The sequence below is a fragment of the Dichotomopilus funicola genome, assembly GCF_033296635.1.
Source record: "Dichotomopilus funicola strain CBS 141.50 unplaced genomic scaffold C8A04scaffold_3, whole genome shotgun sequence".
Taxonomy (NCBI): Eukaryota; Fungi; Ascomycota; class Sordariomycetes; order Sordariales; family Chaetomiaceae; genus Dichotomopilus; species Dichotomopilus funicola.
In genome coordinates this window covers 487,486-502,077 of record NW_026944024.1, presented here as the reverse complement: position 1 = coordinate 502,077, position 14,592 = coordinate 487,486, and the positions used below count along the sequence as shown (strand labels likewise).

The 14,592-nt window shown below is 55.4% G+C and overlaps 3 protein-coding genes and 1 non-coding gene across 4 annotated transcripts; 3 read left to right on the top strand and 1 right to left on the bottom strand.

Annotated features, from left to right (window-relative positions):
* Positions 1 to 30: 30 nt before the first annotated feature.
* C8A04DRAFT_9005 (patched family-domain-containing protein) lies at positions 31 to 3,927 on the top strand (the record flags this gene model as incomplete). The annotated part of the gene is made up of 1 exon (XM_062785317.1): positions 31 to 3,927. The coding sequence occupies one exon, from the start codon at positions 31 to 33 to the stop codon at positions 3,925 to 3,927; it is 3,897 nt and encodes a 1,298-aa protein (XP_062640777.1).
* A 2,617-nt stretch (positions 3,928 to 6,544) lies between these two features.
* Positions 6,545 to 8,812, top strand: C8A04DRAFT_34119 (cytochrome P450-like protein; the record flags this gene model as incomplete). Its single annotated transcript, XM_062782721.1, has 4 exons — positions 6,545 to 6,850; positions 6,907 to 7,284; positions 7,368 to 8,234; positions 8,678 to 8,812. The coding sequence occupies 4 exons, from the start codon at positions 6,545 to 6,547 to the stop codon at positions 8,810 to 8,812; spliced, it is 1,686 nt and encodes a 561-aa protein (XP_062640776.1).
* A 1,828-nt stretch (positions 8,813 to 10,640) lies between these two features.
* On the top strand, positions 10,641 to 10,722 carry C8A04DRAFT_t16. Its single transcript has one exon. It is a non-coding gene; the product is annotated as a tRNA-Ser (tRNA).
* A 283-nt stretch (positions 10,723 to 11,005) lies between these two features.
* C8A04DRAFT_34118 (putative chaperone binding protein) lies at positions 11,006 to 13,911 on the bottom strand (the record flags this gene model as incomplete). The annotated part of the gene is made up of 5 exons (XM_062782720.1): positions 11,006 to 11,944; positions 12,468 to 12,471; positions 12,734 to 13,389; positions 13,460 to 13,542; positions 13,689 to 13,911. The coding sequence occupies 5 exons, from the start codon at positions 13,909 to 13,911 to the stop codon at positions 11,006 to 11,008; spliced, it is 1,905 nt and encodes a 634-aa protein (XP_062640775.1).
* Between the last annotated feature and the right edge of the window lie 681 nt (positions 13,912 to 14,592).

The following is a 14,592-nucleotide window of genomic DNA, read 5'->3' as shown; positions in this document are numbered from 1 at the left end:
GAGCCGCTGCGCGGCAAAAACCAACCGACCATGACCAAACTCCGACGACTCGCCGCATCCGGCGGGCTGTTGCTGCTATCCGCAACATTGGGGTCAATCTCCCCCGTCGCCGCGACCACCGCAGACACCAGCACGATCTACACCCCCCTCCACGAAACCGGGCGGTGCGCAATCCGCGGCCACTGCGGTTCCAAGAGCTTCTTCGGCGCCCAGCTGCCCTGCGTCGACAACGGCCTCGCCTCCGAACCCGACGCAAAGCTGCGCGCGCAGCTGACCGATCTCTGCGGGGCGAAATGGGCGGAGGGTCCCGTCTGCTGCGACGGCGAGCAGGTGGACGCGCTCAAGTCGAATTTGCAGACAGCCAGCCAGATCATCTCGACGTGTCCGGCATGCAAGGAGAATTTCTATAATATGTTCTGCACGTTTACGTGCTCGCCGGACCAGTCGCTGTTTATTAATGTGACCAAGACGATGGAGAAGAATGGGAAGACACTCGTGAGGGAGTTGGATCAGTTGATTTCGGAGGAGTATGGGACCGGGTTGTATGACAGTTGCAAGGATGTCAAGTTTGGGCCTACGAACTCGCGGGCTATGGACTTGATTGGGGGCGGGGCGAAGGATTATACGTCGATGCTCAAGTTTCTGGGCCAGGAACGGTTTGGTGGGTCGCCGTTCCAGATGAACTTCCCGGGGAGTTATGAGGGGGAGAAGGAGATGGGCCCACTGCCGTTGAAGCCCAAGAAGTGCAACGACGAGGACCCCAGCTTTCGGTGCGCGTGCATCGACTGCCCGCAGGTGTGTCCGGAGCTGCCCGCTGTGGTAAAGGCTGGGTCATGTCGTGTGGGTGTGTTGCCGTGTTTGTCGTTTGCGTCGATCTTGACGTATGGTGTGCTGCTGTTTATATCTCTGGCTGCGGTGGTGGGCCACGTCGCGTGGAGCAGACATGCCCGGCGTAGGAGCGAGCGGCTGAGGCTTCTCACGGACGCGGCGCCGAGTGATGATGAGGACGAAGGGGACTTGACACAGAACGGGGCCATGTTTGACCGGCCGCAGCGGACATATATCGTCAACACGTGGTGCGATGCCGCGTTTGCACGACTGGGCCATATTGCGGCGCGGTTCCCGGCGTTGACAATCGGTACGAGCACGCTTCTCGTGGTGCTGCTCAGTATCGGGTGGGTCAACTTTGAGATCGAGAAGGACCCCGCGCGGCTGTGGGTGAGTCCGACGTCCGAGGCCGCGCAGGAGAAGGCATTCTTCGACGATAACTTTGGACCGTTCTACCGCACCGAGAAGATCTTCCTCGTCAACGACCTCAACAGTTCGGCCGCCGGGCCCGTGCTGAGCTACGACACGCTGCGCTGGTGGATGGACGTGGAGGCGGGTATCCAGAAGCTGCGGGGCGACAAGTACGGCAGTACGCTGCAGGACCTGTGTCTCAAGCCGACGGGTGATGCGTGCGTGGTGCAGTCTGTCGCGGCGTACTTCCAGGACGACCCGAAGCAGATCGACCCCAAGGGCTGGAAGGACCAGCTGCGGGAGTGTGCGGACTCGCCTGTGGGCTGTCGCCCGGCATATGGCCAGCCACTAGAGCCGAATATGATTCTGGGAGGCTACGCCGGGTCAGGCGATCCGGCGGAGGCCACGGCCATGACGGTTACCTGGGTCCTGAACAACTACCCCGAGGGCTCGTCCGAGGCAAGCCGGGCGATGGATTGGGAGGAAGCTATGAAGGACCGCCTGCTAGCTCTTCAGGGTGAAGCTGCCGCGCGGAATCTGAGGCTCTCGTTTTCGACCGAGATTAGCTTGGAGGAGGAGCTCAACAAGTCGACCAACACGGACGCCAAGATCATTGTCATCAGCTACATCATCATGTTCCTGTACGCGTCCATTGCGCTAGGGTCGACGACGCTGTCGTTCAAGGACCTAATACGCAACCCGGCCGTCTCGCTGGTGGAATCCAAGTTCACGCTCGGCGTGGTGGGCATCGCGATTGTTTTGATGTCCATCACGGCGTCCATCGGTCTCTTCTCGAAGCTGGGCCTCAAAGCCACGCTCATCATTGTCGACGTTATCCCCTTTATCGTGCTTGCCGTGGGCGTGGATAACATCTTCCTGATCGTCCACGAGTTCGAGCGCGTCAACACCAGCTACCCCGACGACGTGGTCGAGGTGCGCATCTCCCGCGCGCTTGGCCGCATGGGCCCATCGATTTTGTTTTCCGCCATCACCGAAACGGCTTGCTTTGCGCTCGGTGCGTTTGTCGGCATGCCCGCCGTGCGCAACTTTGCCATCTACGCCGCGGGTGCGGTGCTCATCAATGCCATCCTACAGGTCACTATGTTCGTATCGGTCTTGACGCTGAACCAGATCCGGGCCGAGGACTCGCGGGCGGACTGTTTCCCCTGTGTCCAGGTCAAGTCGGCGCGGATTCATCTCAACGGAAATGGTGGCGTGGGGGCGACGAACGGGGCCGCCCGGTTCTACGAGGCGCCGTCGGAGAGCTTACTGCAACAGTTTATTCGCAAGACGTATGCGCCGAGGCTGCTGGGGAAGAAGACCAAGGCGGTGGTTGTTGCCGTCTTCCTGGGCATATTTACGGCCGCGGTCGCGTTGCTGCCCGAGGTTGAGCTGGGGCTAGACCAACGGGTTGCGATCCCGGATGATTCATACCTGATCCCGTACTTTAACGATCTCTACGACTACTTCGACGCGGGCCCGCCGGTGTACTTTGTCACGCGCGAGTTCAACGGCACAGAGCGCGAACAGCAACAAAAGATCTGCTCTCGTTTCACGACGTGCGAGCAGCTATCCCTGACCAACATCCTCGAGCAGGAACGCAAGCGCGAAGAGGTCTCCTACATCGCGTCCCCAACCGCCGGCTGGATGGACGACTTCTTCCAGTGGCTCAACCCCGACAACGAAGCTTGCTGCGTCGACCGCCGCCGCCCTTGCTTCTCGCGCCGTGACCCGGCCTGGAACATCACTCTCGCCGGCATGCCCGAAGGCGACGAGTTCCTCCACTACCTCTCCCGCTTCCTCACCGCGCCCACCAACGAAGACTGCCCGCTCGCAGGGCAAGCCTCCTACGGATCCGCCGTCGTCATCGACCAATACCACACCACCATCCGCGCTAGCCACTTCCGCACCATGCACACCCCGCTCCGCAGCCAAGACGACTTCATCCGCGCCTACGCCTCGGCCCGCCGCATCGCCCACGACGTCAGCGCCACCACGGGCTTATCCATCTTCCCCTACTCCGTCTTCTACATCTTCTTCGACCAATACGCCACCATCGTCGGCCTCACCACCGCCCTCCTCGGCTCTGCCCTCGCCATCGTCTTCCTCGTCTCCTCCATCCTTTTGGGGTCTATCCTCACCGCCGCCGTCGTCACCTTAACCGTCGGCATGGCCGTCACCGACATCGTCGGCGCCATGGCCGTGCTAGGCGTCTCCCTCAACGCCGTCTCCCTGGTCAACCTCATCATCTGCGTCGGCATCGCCGTCGAGTTCTGCGCACACGTCGCTCGCGCGTTCACTTTCCCCGCGCGGACTTTCCTCGAGCGTGCGCGGAGTCGGTTCCGGGGGCGGGATGCGCGTGCGTGGACGGCGCTGGCGAATGTGGGCGGGAGTGTGTTTTCGGGGATTACGATTACGAAAGTGCTGGGGGTGGCGGTGTTGGCTTTTACGAGGAGTAAGATCTTTGAGATTTATTATTTTAGGGTGTGGGTGGCGCTGGTGGTGTTTGCGGCGAGCCATGCGTTGGTTTTCTTGCCCGTTGCATTGTCTTTGGTGGGTGGGGAAGGGTATGTTGATCCGGAGAGTGAGGGAGGGTTGGAGGAGGATTTGGCGAGTAGGCGGTATCGGGCGTTGATGCCGGGGGCGGAATCGGATTCGGAGGGGGAGGAGGATGATGAGGATTTGTAGGGGGAGGGGGGTTACTGCGATACATTGAATAAGAGAAGGCTCCATGAGAGTGGGTGGGAAGAAGGAAGGGCTTGTATTGGATGGATTACTGGGATGAGATTGCTCGCTTCCTGGGTCAGGGTGTTTTGGTTTTGGTTTTGGATATAGATGTTGTCATCGTCATCATCATCATCATCATTGCCTTGCATTATGGTGTTTTGTTTGCGTTGGATTTGGACAGTACAGTACATCCATGCTGGTGGTGTAAATAAGTATATGGGGGGCTGGCTCATAGCAGCGGAGTTTTTAATACTAAGCTTGGGGAACACGAGAGGGGGATACCGTAGTCTGTACATGAAAGACTTATTATACACTCTACATACGCACCATCTCCGGGGCTTGGCGTCGGCCTGGCAGTGTGATGTTCACCTTTGATTTGCGCCGTCTAATCAAAGCCAGATTCAAGAGTTTACCCCAACTCCCAGGGAACAACTTGTTTCCTGAAGAACCGTCCACTCGCCATCTGGAATCGCTTAGCAGGCAACGGAGCGGGTATATTACAGTCTCAAGTCACTCAAGGTGAGGTTTGAAGACACAGATGACCATAGCACACTTGAATACAACCATGGAATGACTGACTCGACATAAACCAACGAAATACCGCCATGATGAAGTGCGGTAGGTCATTGCATGTCCTATGTAATGTATGTCCCCAGGTCAGGGTTAGGGTTTGCCGCTTGTTGGTGGTCGGTTGATCTCATTCTTGCGGCCCACACCAAAAGTCCAGCAGTTGCTTCCCGCCAAAATCATCTGCCGAGGCGTTCCTTCCCTTCCCCCAACTGCACCAAACGGGTGAGGTGCACACGATAGCCTTGGACGATGCTCGGCAGGGAGGGACCGACGGGCATTTGGCGTTTGTGTCCTTTCGGCATATGATTTTTTTTTTTTTTTTTTAGTTTTTTTTTCCTTCCATTCTTCCACCAAGCTGACACCACAACTGGATTCTAAAGATTGTTGTTAAACGAGTATCCGTATTTGATGCGATGAGCTGAGGAAGAGATGATTTTACCTACACTAGGTTTACTGCCTCCTGGTTGTTCTCACCCGTGCTGCTGTTACCTCGATCGACCGTCGCCGTTACCAATCTTGATCCGGCCGACGGCTTTAGGACCTGTACGGGTAGAAGGCTGATGGGCGACCCAGCTGCAACCGACACGGGGATAAGTGAGGCCGTTGCGACACTGAACAACGAACGGTAACCTCACCTTTATCACTAATCCAAAGCACATGATAGCGAACGGGATTTGAACACGCCAACACCATGACTTTCCCTCGTGAGCAATATCGCAGCCACAATACTACCACGCAGCGCGACATCAGGGCCATGCGACCGACATCTGATAACTCGCGCGACACGTTAATAACCCAAGTCAGGAATCCGAGAAATTGGCTCGCGGGATCCCGAGTCTGCGTCCTGCAGCTGGGGAACTGACAGGGAACTAGGAGGGCCCGGGACGCCGGCGATTGGGCCTAACATCTGCCGATACAACACCCCAACAGCGCCCCTCCCCCTCACTACCAAACGGTTTGCCGGGTGGGTACAGTGGGATGGGATGAACGTTCCAGCCGAGCCCCGCTGTTGTTGAACCCACGACTCATGGACGTCTGAGTGAGCCAAGCCCGCCCGACAGTCCGGCAATACAGTTCCCTGGAATATCTCGCATCCATCTCATATTTCCGGCGTCTGTTAGGGAACCTAGGACCTGGGTCGGTGTGGGGGTGCTGATGAGCATGGGATCGTCAATGGGCCGTGTTACTGGGCTTCCGGGTTGCGTCGGGAAGGAACACCAAGTCTGGAGATACAGTTCTTCCAACCATCCGCGGTCCCTCTGCACATCATCGGGGATGGCTCGGGTGTGTGTCTCGGGAAGAGGGCCGGTTCGAGGGATAACCCTCTTACGAGGCACCTCGATTCGCTCCTCGTTTGGGAACATACACACAACCCGTCAGCTGAGTGTTTGTCCGTCGGGTTTACGCTAACAGCATCACTTACAAGCCTCAACGCCGGGATGCGTGCGTGCAAGGAAGATGTACACAGCCGTCTCTTAATATCTTCCCGTGCCGCGGGATGTCCGCTTGGGATGGCTCGTACATGATCATTCTCGTCTCTTCAAGCCCAGCCAGGGACTCCCACCCGGCCGCAATAGATTGCCCTGCCCGGTGTGCCTGCCGTGCCCTGCCGGGTTGGCTGCTTGTCGACGACCTACCCCGACGTTGATCGATCCCGCGTGCTGGGTGTGTGCCGCGTGCCGCTCGGCACTAGTTGGGAATCCACCTTCGGGGAACCCAAGAGCACGTTTTGTAAGCTGTAAGCCGTACATAGAAGAGCCTCGCATGGTTGGTAGATGTACGGATCGCACCCTCCTTGTAACCTTAGCTGGTGTTACTTATCGCGGCTCTTCCGACTTGGTCGGTCTCCTCTTTTTCATTCTTCAACTCGTTCAACATCCCCGTGTAAGTGGGCCGTCAGGACCTTTTCAACAAGGAGACCCGACGGTGTTGTTGTTGTTGTCGTTCCTGTTCTCGCAGTAACCCAACCCGTATCACACCACAAACAACACACACGAAGACAAACACCATGATAACAGACTCCATCCTCCCCTTCATCCGCCACTATTGGCCCTCCCTCCTCCTGGTCCTCCTCCTCGCCCGCCTCATCCGCAACCGCTTCCACAACGGCCTGCACAAGTACCCAGGCCCCTTTCTCGCCTCGCTGACCGACTGGTGGCGCTTCTGGGACGTCTACCACCGCCGCCCGGAATTGTCTCATATCGCGCTGCACCGCCGGTATGGCCCTGTTGTGAGGTTGGGGCCGAATACGCTGTCGTTTGCCGATCCGGAGGTGTTGAAGGTGGTGTATGGGTTGAATAAGGGGTTTGTTAAGGTTGTTACCCCCTCATTTCTCTTGTAGTGTTATCACTGAGACTGATATCGGGGCAGTCCGACTTCTACGTCGTCCAACAGGCGGTAGTCAAAGGCCACAGCCTGCAGTCGCTGTTCAGCACGACGGACAACGACTTCCACATGCAGTTCCGCCGGTGTGTCAACTCGGCGTTTGCCATGTCTGCACTGGTGCAGTACGAGCCGTTTGTGGATAACACGACAAGGCTGTTTTTGAAGCAGACGGAGCGGTTGTATGTGGGTGCTGCTGGTAGTGGTGGTGGCGTAGCGTGTGACTTTACGCGCTGGCTGCAGTTTTATGCGTTTGATGTGATTGGGGAGATCACGTACAGCAAGAGGCATGGGTTTATCGAGCGGAATGAGGATGTCGATGGGATTGTGGCGTACTTGACGAAGTTGTTTCTTTATGTTGCTCCGGTACGTTCTCTCTGGGTTTTCTTGCATTTTTATTTATTTATTTCTTTTCTTTTTATTCTATCTTCACCCAGCTGACAAACTAGATCGGCCAAATCCCCCTCCTCGACCGCCTTTTCCTCAAAAACCCCCTCTACCTTAAACTCTCCGAATGGGGCCTCCTCGACGCCACCTTCCCCGTCGCCAAATTCGCCCGCGCCCGCATGGCCGAGCGTCTCCCCGAGCTCCAACAGACCCAGGCTGAAAAACACACCAACACCACCACCACTTCCTCCCCAACTCTCCCCACCACCGAAACAAAGAAACCCCTCGTCACCTCCCCCGACCTCCTCTCCAAATTCCTCGCCGCTCGCACCGCCCGCCCTGAATTCATGTCCGACACCCTCGTACAAACCATGGCCGTAAGCATGGCCTTCGCGGGGTCCGAAACCACCGCCATTTCCCTCTCCGCCATCTTCTACTTCCTCCTCAAAACCCCTTCCGCCCTTTCCCGCCTCCGTGATGAAATCGACTCTGCCGCCCGCGCGGGTAAGTTTTCGGATTATGAAACGGGGCTGGTAACCTGGCACGAAAGCCAGAACCATCTGCCGTATCTGGATATGTGTGTCAAGGAAGCGTTTCGGTTACATCCCGCTCCTGGGTTGCCGCTGGAGAGGGTGGTTCCCGCCGGCGGAGTGGAGATTGTCCCCGGGAGTGGGGAGAGGGTGAAGGGGGGCACGGTGGTGGGGTGTTCGGCGTGGGTGGTGCACCGGGATGAGAGGGTGTTTGGGGAGAGGGTGGAGGAGTTTTGGCCGGAGAGGTGGGAGGTGAAGGACGAAAGGGATGAGGGGAGGGTGAGGGTGATGAATGGGACGATGTTGCAGTTTGGGATGGGTAGTCGGACGTGTATTGGGAAGAATATTAGTTTGTTGGAGATTTATAAGGTCGTGCCGAGTTTGTTGAGGCGGTTTGAGGTATGTTTTCTTTCTCTTCATCGTTATACTCACCCTCTATCCATTTATTTTGTTTCTCTTTTCCATACCCCTCATTTTTCAAAGCACGTATCCTCCTCCATTCCCTTATAACCCACCCTCGCGCTGCTCCTTTCATCGCCCCCCGAAACCGTCCGGTCCGTGGATAGCGCAGTTGGGGGGCCTGCAACTTGCAACGCTTGTACCCGGGTTCAATCCCGGGCCGAGCAGAAAACCACTGGGTTTTCGTAGCTGTCTACTATTCTTTTGTTCCCTTGATTTGGGGCCAGAGGGAGCTGGGCGGTGAGCTTTTTGGTCCTTTTTACTCTTTTCACCTGTCTATTCTCCTACTGTTTACTTTTCATTTTCAACCCAAAACAAACCTCGAGCGGCATAACATAACATAAGGGTTCGAATGTGAAGACTAACGAAACCTTGACCGACAGATCCGCTTCGATGACCCCAACTCGGAGTGGGAAATTGTCAACGCCTGGTTTGTCAAGCAGAGCAACTTTATCACTAGGTTTGAGCTGCGGGATATCGTGATGCCTGAGGAGGGGGTCAAGGTGGAAAGGCATTAAGGAATGTTGTCGGTCGTAAAGGAATATTCGTTGCATGAAGTGAAATGGGATTTAAGCGGCCTTTTGGATTCTTGGCCCCGCCGTGTTGCTTTTGTTTATTCGAATAATACTGGTCAAGAATGGTTTATTCTGCAGTGTGCAACTTTGCTGCTTTGTTGTTGTACTGTATGTACATGACAAGGGACGTGTTCCCCGTGCTTAAGCCACAGCTCAACGTTTCCTAGTGGTGTTTCTTTGTTGCGGGCCGTACCTTGTGCTCTACTGTTGGATTATTCATCTCAAGAGCGAATGTTCCAGTGCCTCACCTTTCTTATCCTTCTAAGCTGTTGTACTACTATTAAAGAGCAGGTTGCTTTCTCAACACCCCAAAGCCGCTGTCATCAATGCCTCAAGTCAATACTTAATCAAGTCCATGCTTGAGACTCAACACTGCACCATCACCAACCGCAACATTCCCCTAGCACAATAACTAACTGTTCATTCCAGAAATAAGCCCACCCAGCTCCGACTCAAATCAACCACCAACACCACATCAAGCTTATATAAAGTCCTTACTCCCCACCAGCAACAGTTCCTCTCCCATCTCCCACAAAACGACCCAACCATACCAAGGCAAGTAAGTAACCAACCAACCCAAAACCTAACCCCAAGAAACCCCAACCCCCAAAAAGCACAGAAACCCAACCCCCACAAGACCAACACCAGCATGTCCATCCTAAACGCCTTCCTCGCCACCTTCTGCTGCCTCTACCCCATCCCCCCATCCAAACGCCAACCCGGTAACCGCAGCCATAGCAGTGACACTGCCCCCAGCAGAAACAACACCAAGAACAACAACAGAAACCACAGAACCAGCCACCACCCCTCCAACAACCACAGCAGCAGCAGCAGCAGTAAAAACACCCAACGCCGCCGGGACAGCCAGATGGATCAGGATCACCATTCCTCCCGCTCTCGACATCCGCATCCGCCCAACTCCAGCTCCAGCTCCCGGCGGAGGAGTTATACCCCTCCTCCTAGTCATTCGCAGTCCGGCTACTCTCGGTCCAGCGGCCTTGCGAGCCGGCGGAGAAGGGAGGGGTACCCGGTGGATGGGACGGGGGGTGAGAGGAGCAGGGATCGGGAGGGGCGGGAGCAGGAGTGGGATATGAATTAGGGGCTGGGTTTGGTAAAGCGGGCTGGGAGTCGAAGGGTTGGGGGTAAGGAGTGAAGGGGCCGGATAAGGGAGGTGAGGGAGAATTGGAAAGGGAGGAAGAAAGGGAGAAGTCCGAGAGTGAAGGGAGGAATGTGAGATGGATGTGATAGGTAAGTTATGGGGTATTCGGTAAGGACTAGGTTGGTTATATCTAACTGCTGTTTTTGTCTATCCCCTGCGATGTAGCTTAATCGGTTTGTGCTATTTGTTAGGTATATCATTCAGCAGATCTTTCTAGCGGGAATGCTGTGAATATCAACTTCCTTTAGACAATTATCAATTGTTCCGAACTGTTGTTTTACTTTTTGTAACCTTTCTCAGTCCATCATCAAATGCAGCTTCATCGCCGAAGAAGCATTAGATGGTCATATAATACATTTCCTATACGTTTTTAATCATCTTTGTTCCTCCTCAATTTTAAGGAATTCAATACATTCTACCCCCTAGTTTCACACCCACCCCGATTACCAACAAATACCAACCATCATTCACAGTTTTCTCACTTATTCTCCCAGATCTAGACAGAAGACATAACGGCATTATCTTTTGTTAGTCTTGCAACCCCCAATCCACAGCGTAGTATCCACCAAACCCCTCCTCATAATCCCCACTTTGGGATGACCCAATCATTAAGGCACGATGGCTGAGTGGTCTAAAGCGTGAGACTCGAAATCTCATCTCTTCGGAGGCGTCGGTTCAAATCCGGCTCGTGTCGATTTTTGAGATTTTCTGAGAACCCTTTTTGGGCTGTTTCCATTAATTATAAGCGCGATGAGTTTAAGGTAGAGGTTGTCAAATTTGATAATTGTAAACGGGTTGGGTACCCAGTGGTAAAGACTTTGGTATTCTGTGGATAGTTTCGCGCGAAATAAAGTTTTGCATGGTAATGTAAGGGAACATGAGCTTAACCACCATTAATTCCTCCTCTTCGACCTCGAAAGAATATAGATTCTTAGCCTCCGTTCTCTCCTGCTTGCTCCAGCCCTCCCATTCTCCATTCAACACCCCCTCTCATACCCATAATGCCACCCCTCCCTAAACACATCCCGCTTCACCTTATACTCCCCCTCCAAAACCCTCACCGTCTCAAAATCCACCTCCACCACGTTCATCACCTCCTCATTCCTCCCCATCGCCTCCGCCTGCACCCCTAGAGGCAACCTTCCCACAACAGGCGCCACAACCTGACTCAACCCAGGCGCATTACAAAACACAATCACCGCCTCATTCTCAAACGACCGCGTGATCATCAACGAGTTGAGGAATAAACCCTCGCAATCGGAGTTGAGACGCGTGCGGACGGGGTCGAGGTCGCTGCCGTCGCAGACCCAGAACGAGGGGATGATGATGAGCGAGGCGCCCTGGCGGAGGAGGGACCGGAAGGCTTCGGGGAAGACGGCGTCCCAGCAGATGAGCATGCCGGCGCGGATGGGGGCACCATCCGTTTCTGGGTTGGGGCCGTTTGGATCGGTCCAGATGAGAGGGGTGTCGAAGGCGATGTGTGGGGACGGCGCAGAGGCGTCTGTTGGTGGCGGGGTGAGGTGTGGACGCTCCGAGTGCCAGAGGTTGACCTTTTGGTAGGTGCCGATGAGGGCGCCGGTGCCGGCTGCGATCCAGTACGCCATGTTGCGGATTTCTTTTTGTTCCTCCTTATTCTCCTTACCCTCCTCCTGCCCTTGCTCTGACCCAGTAGTAGTACTAGCGGGATGCACCTCGCAGATGGTCCCCGGGACGATGTTCATGTTGAGCTCGCGGGCCAGAGCCTGGTAGCGCGGGAGGTAGGTGGCTGATTCGGCGCAGGCATTGATGAAGCAGGGGTGGCCGGGGCACCACGAGGTTAGGTGGTATTCGGGGAGGACGGCGAGGTGGGCGCCGAGGGAGGCGGCACCGCGGAGGAAGCTCTCGGCGCGGGCGAAGTTGTCTTTCACATTGAGTTTCTAGGGGTGTAAGTAAGTAAGTGTGAGTGTGTGTGTGAGAGAGAGAGAGAGATAGAGATGGTGGTTGTTAAATGAGTTGAGGACGACGTCATGAGTGAGTTACTTACCTGTGGGACAAGCTGGATATTGGCAATCTTGTAAACTGGCGCCATGGTGGATGCTTGGTGTTTCAGCTCTTTGTGATCAAGAGAACTAAGAACTAAATGCACACGAACGCGGGGTGGTGCGGGGGATTTATTCGCGTTGGGTGAGAAACAGTTGACTGCAAGGAACTATCGTGTACGACGAGATAGGTAGGTACATACCGACGGCCGCAGCTACACGTTTGATACCTGGCTCCGGTCCCGGGACTTTAGGCCTCTACCCCACACAGCACCGACCGAGCCGACGCCGGGGCCGAATCACCCCACAAGTTAACCCCGAACAATTGTGTAAACACATTCTTAAAGAAGATTATACGTCGCATGTAAAGTATGTCATGAATTGTCGTTTTCTCATTGGTCTTGCCTCGTGACGCCGTTACTATGCTGGCGGTATCCAGCGAGAAAACTGTAGATCGCGAGTCAAAAGACTAAACTATCGATCTGACCATGCTTGGATACCATCGCTATTCCTTCCCTTCCCATGCATGCCAATCATACCGCCGTTACCCATGCCACCAAACGCCGCTTCCTCGCAATGCCGCTTCCTTCCGTCGTTTAAAGAATGGTGCCAAAGCTAGACATCAGTCAGCATCAGCAACAAATGTTTAACACAAAATACAAGAGAGGATTGGGCACGCAGACTCACCCAAAAGTACGCTTGATGCTGCGGACATAGTACTCGAGCCAGTTCCGCTTGGTGACCTCTTCCTGTCCAACAGGCACGCCCTTCCACTCGACGCGCATGACAGTGACCTTGTCGACATCGTTCTGGTCAAACTCGATCTGCAGCGTCGAGTAGTGGCCCGCCGGCCATTGGTCCAGCCGCCAGCGCTGCACAATCTTGGTCGGCGCCTCCAGCGTCTGGTACTCGCCCGACACGTTCCCGCCAAACAGCTCGAACTTGCCGCCCTCCTTGGCACCCTCGAACACCTTGGGCGGGGCCCGCGTGAACGCGGCTATCCGCTGCGGGTCCGTGAAGGTCTGGTACAACTCCTCGGCCGTGGTGCGAAACTCCTCGCTGTCTGTCACGGTGACCGTGTTCACCACACCGCCGGTGCCGGTCTGTGTGCTGGTCGTTGCGGCGGGCTTGGCCGCGGCCGCGCCCTGGGGGTGCAGCTTCGGGGTGGAAAATCCGCTGGACGGGTTCGAGCCGGGGGCGTGCTGGATGTCTTTGCCGTGCTCGTTGATGAGAGCGGGTGAGAGCTTGAGGAACTCGCTGCGGAGCTGGGGGACGAGCTTGGCGCGAACGAGGTCCTTGACGGGTTGCTTCTCCTTGGACTCGGAGTAGACATCAATGTCGAACTATCGTGACCCATTTGTTTTAGTTCGTGCGGTCATAGGTAAACTAAGTTTTTAGAGTAGGTGGACCTACCACGAATTCGTCCTCTTCGAGCTCGTGCGAGACCTCGGGGACGGTGATGGTGCCCGAAACGTCGTCATCCTCGGCGGTGGAGCCTGGAGTGCAGAGATTTTAGCCCGCCGCTACGCAACAATGATGATCACGAGAGAAGTTTACAGGGGAGGAGGTTGGCTGGGGCAGACAGTGCATGATGTGCGAGGAACGGCAATGGAAGTGGCTTGTATTCTATGGCAACACGTACCTGTGTACTCCAGGGTTAACTTGACATCAAAAATCGTAATGACCTTGCCCTTGCGCTGCGCTACGTCGACATCTCCATCCATGCTGACGACCTTGCTGATTTTGGCCGTCACATCCCCCTCCTTCGCCTCCAGCTTGGTGAGGTTATCGTCGAACCACTGACGCGCCCACGCCGAGGCATCCTTGTTCACCCAGTGCCAGTTGTTGGGGTTGTGCAGAACCATTGTGGCAGTTATATACTGTGGTTGTTGAGAAAGAGCTGAAAGGAAACCTGTGAGTTAATCTGCGCCGGTTAGCGGTGATCTCGTCGAAGCGGCAGCTGAAGAGATTCAAAGGTTTGGGGCTCGATCAGAGATGGCCTGGTGGACCGCAGCGTCTGTCATCAAGGGAAGGGAGTACAAGTCGCCCTATGACTGGTGCCAGCTGAACAATCATCAGGGAGCAAGGGAAGCAATTGGTGAGTCTCGGGAATGCGCAAGAAACAAATAGCAAAAACCTACCAAGCGGAAAAGACGGTGGGATAGTTGCCGAAGGGGGATTTGTGGTGGAAAGAGGAGAAATGAAGCTGTTGGTTGTTGGGGGCACGACATGAGTCGCCCGAGGAAAGAAAGCAGGGTCAGCACCGGATGAGGGAGCTTAGAAAGCTCTAGAAAAGTTCGCAGCCCCAGCTAGGCGGGGAGCAGCGGCGCAAAATCTCACCGCCTTTGGTGGGGTCAGCAATTGATCCGAGCTCAGCTCAGCTTTCCAGCCCGTGCACTCAAGCAGTGTTGTCTCCGGATTCGATTCAACTCGACATCGAACTTGCACCCCTGACGATCATCGACAGTATCGCAATTGATACTATGTTGCGGCCAATTTGTTGCCGAATCAAGTCTTCGAAATGGTGTTTAGCTCCTACCTTTCAT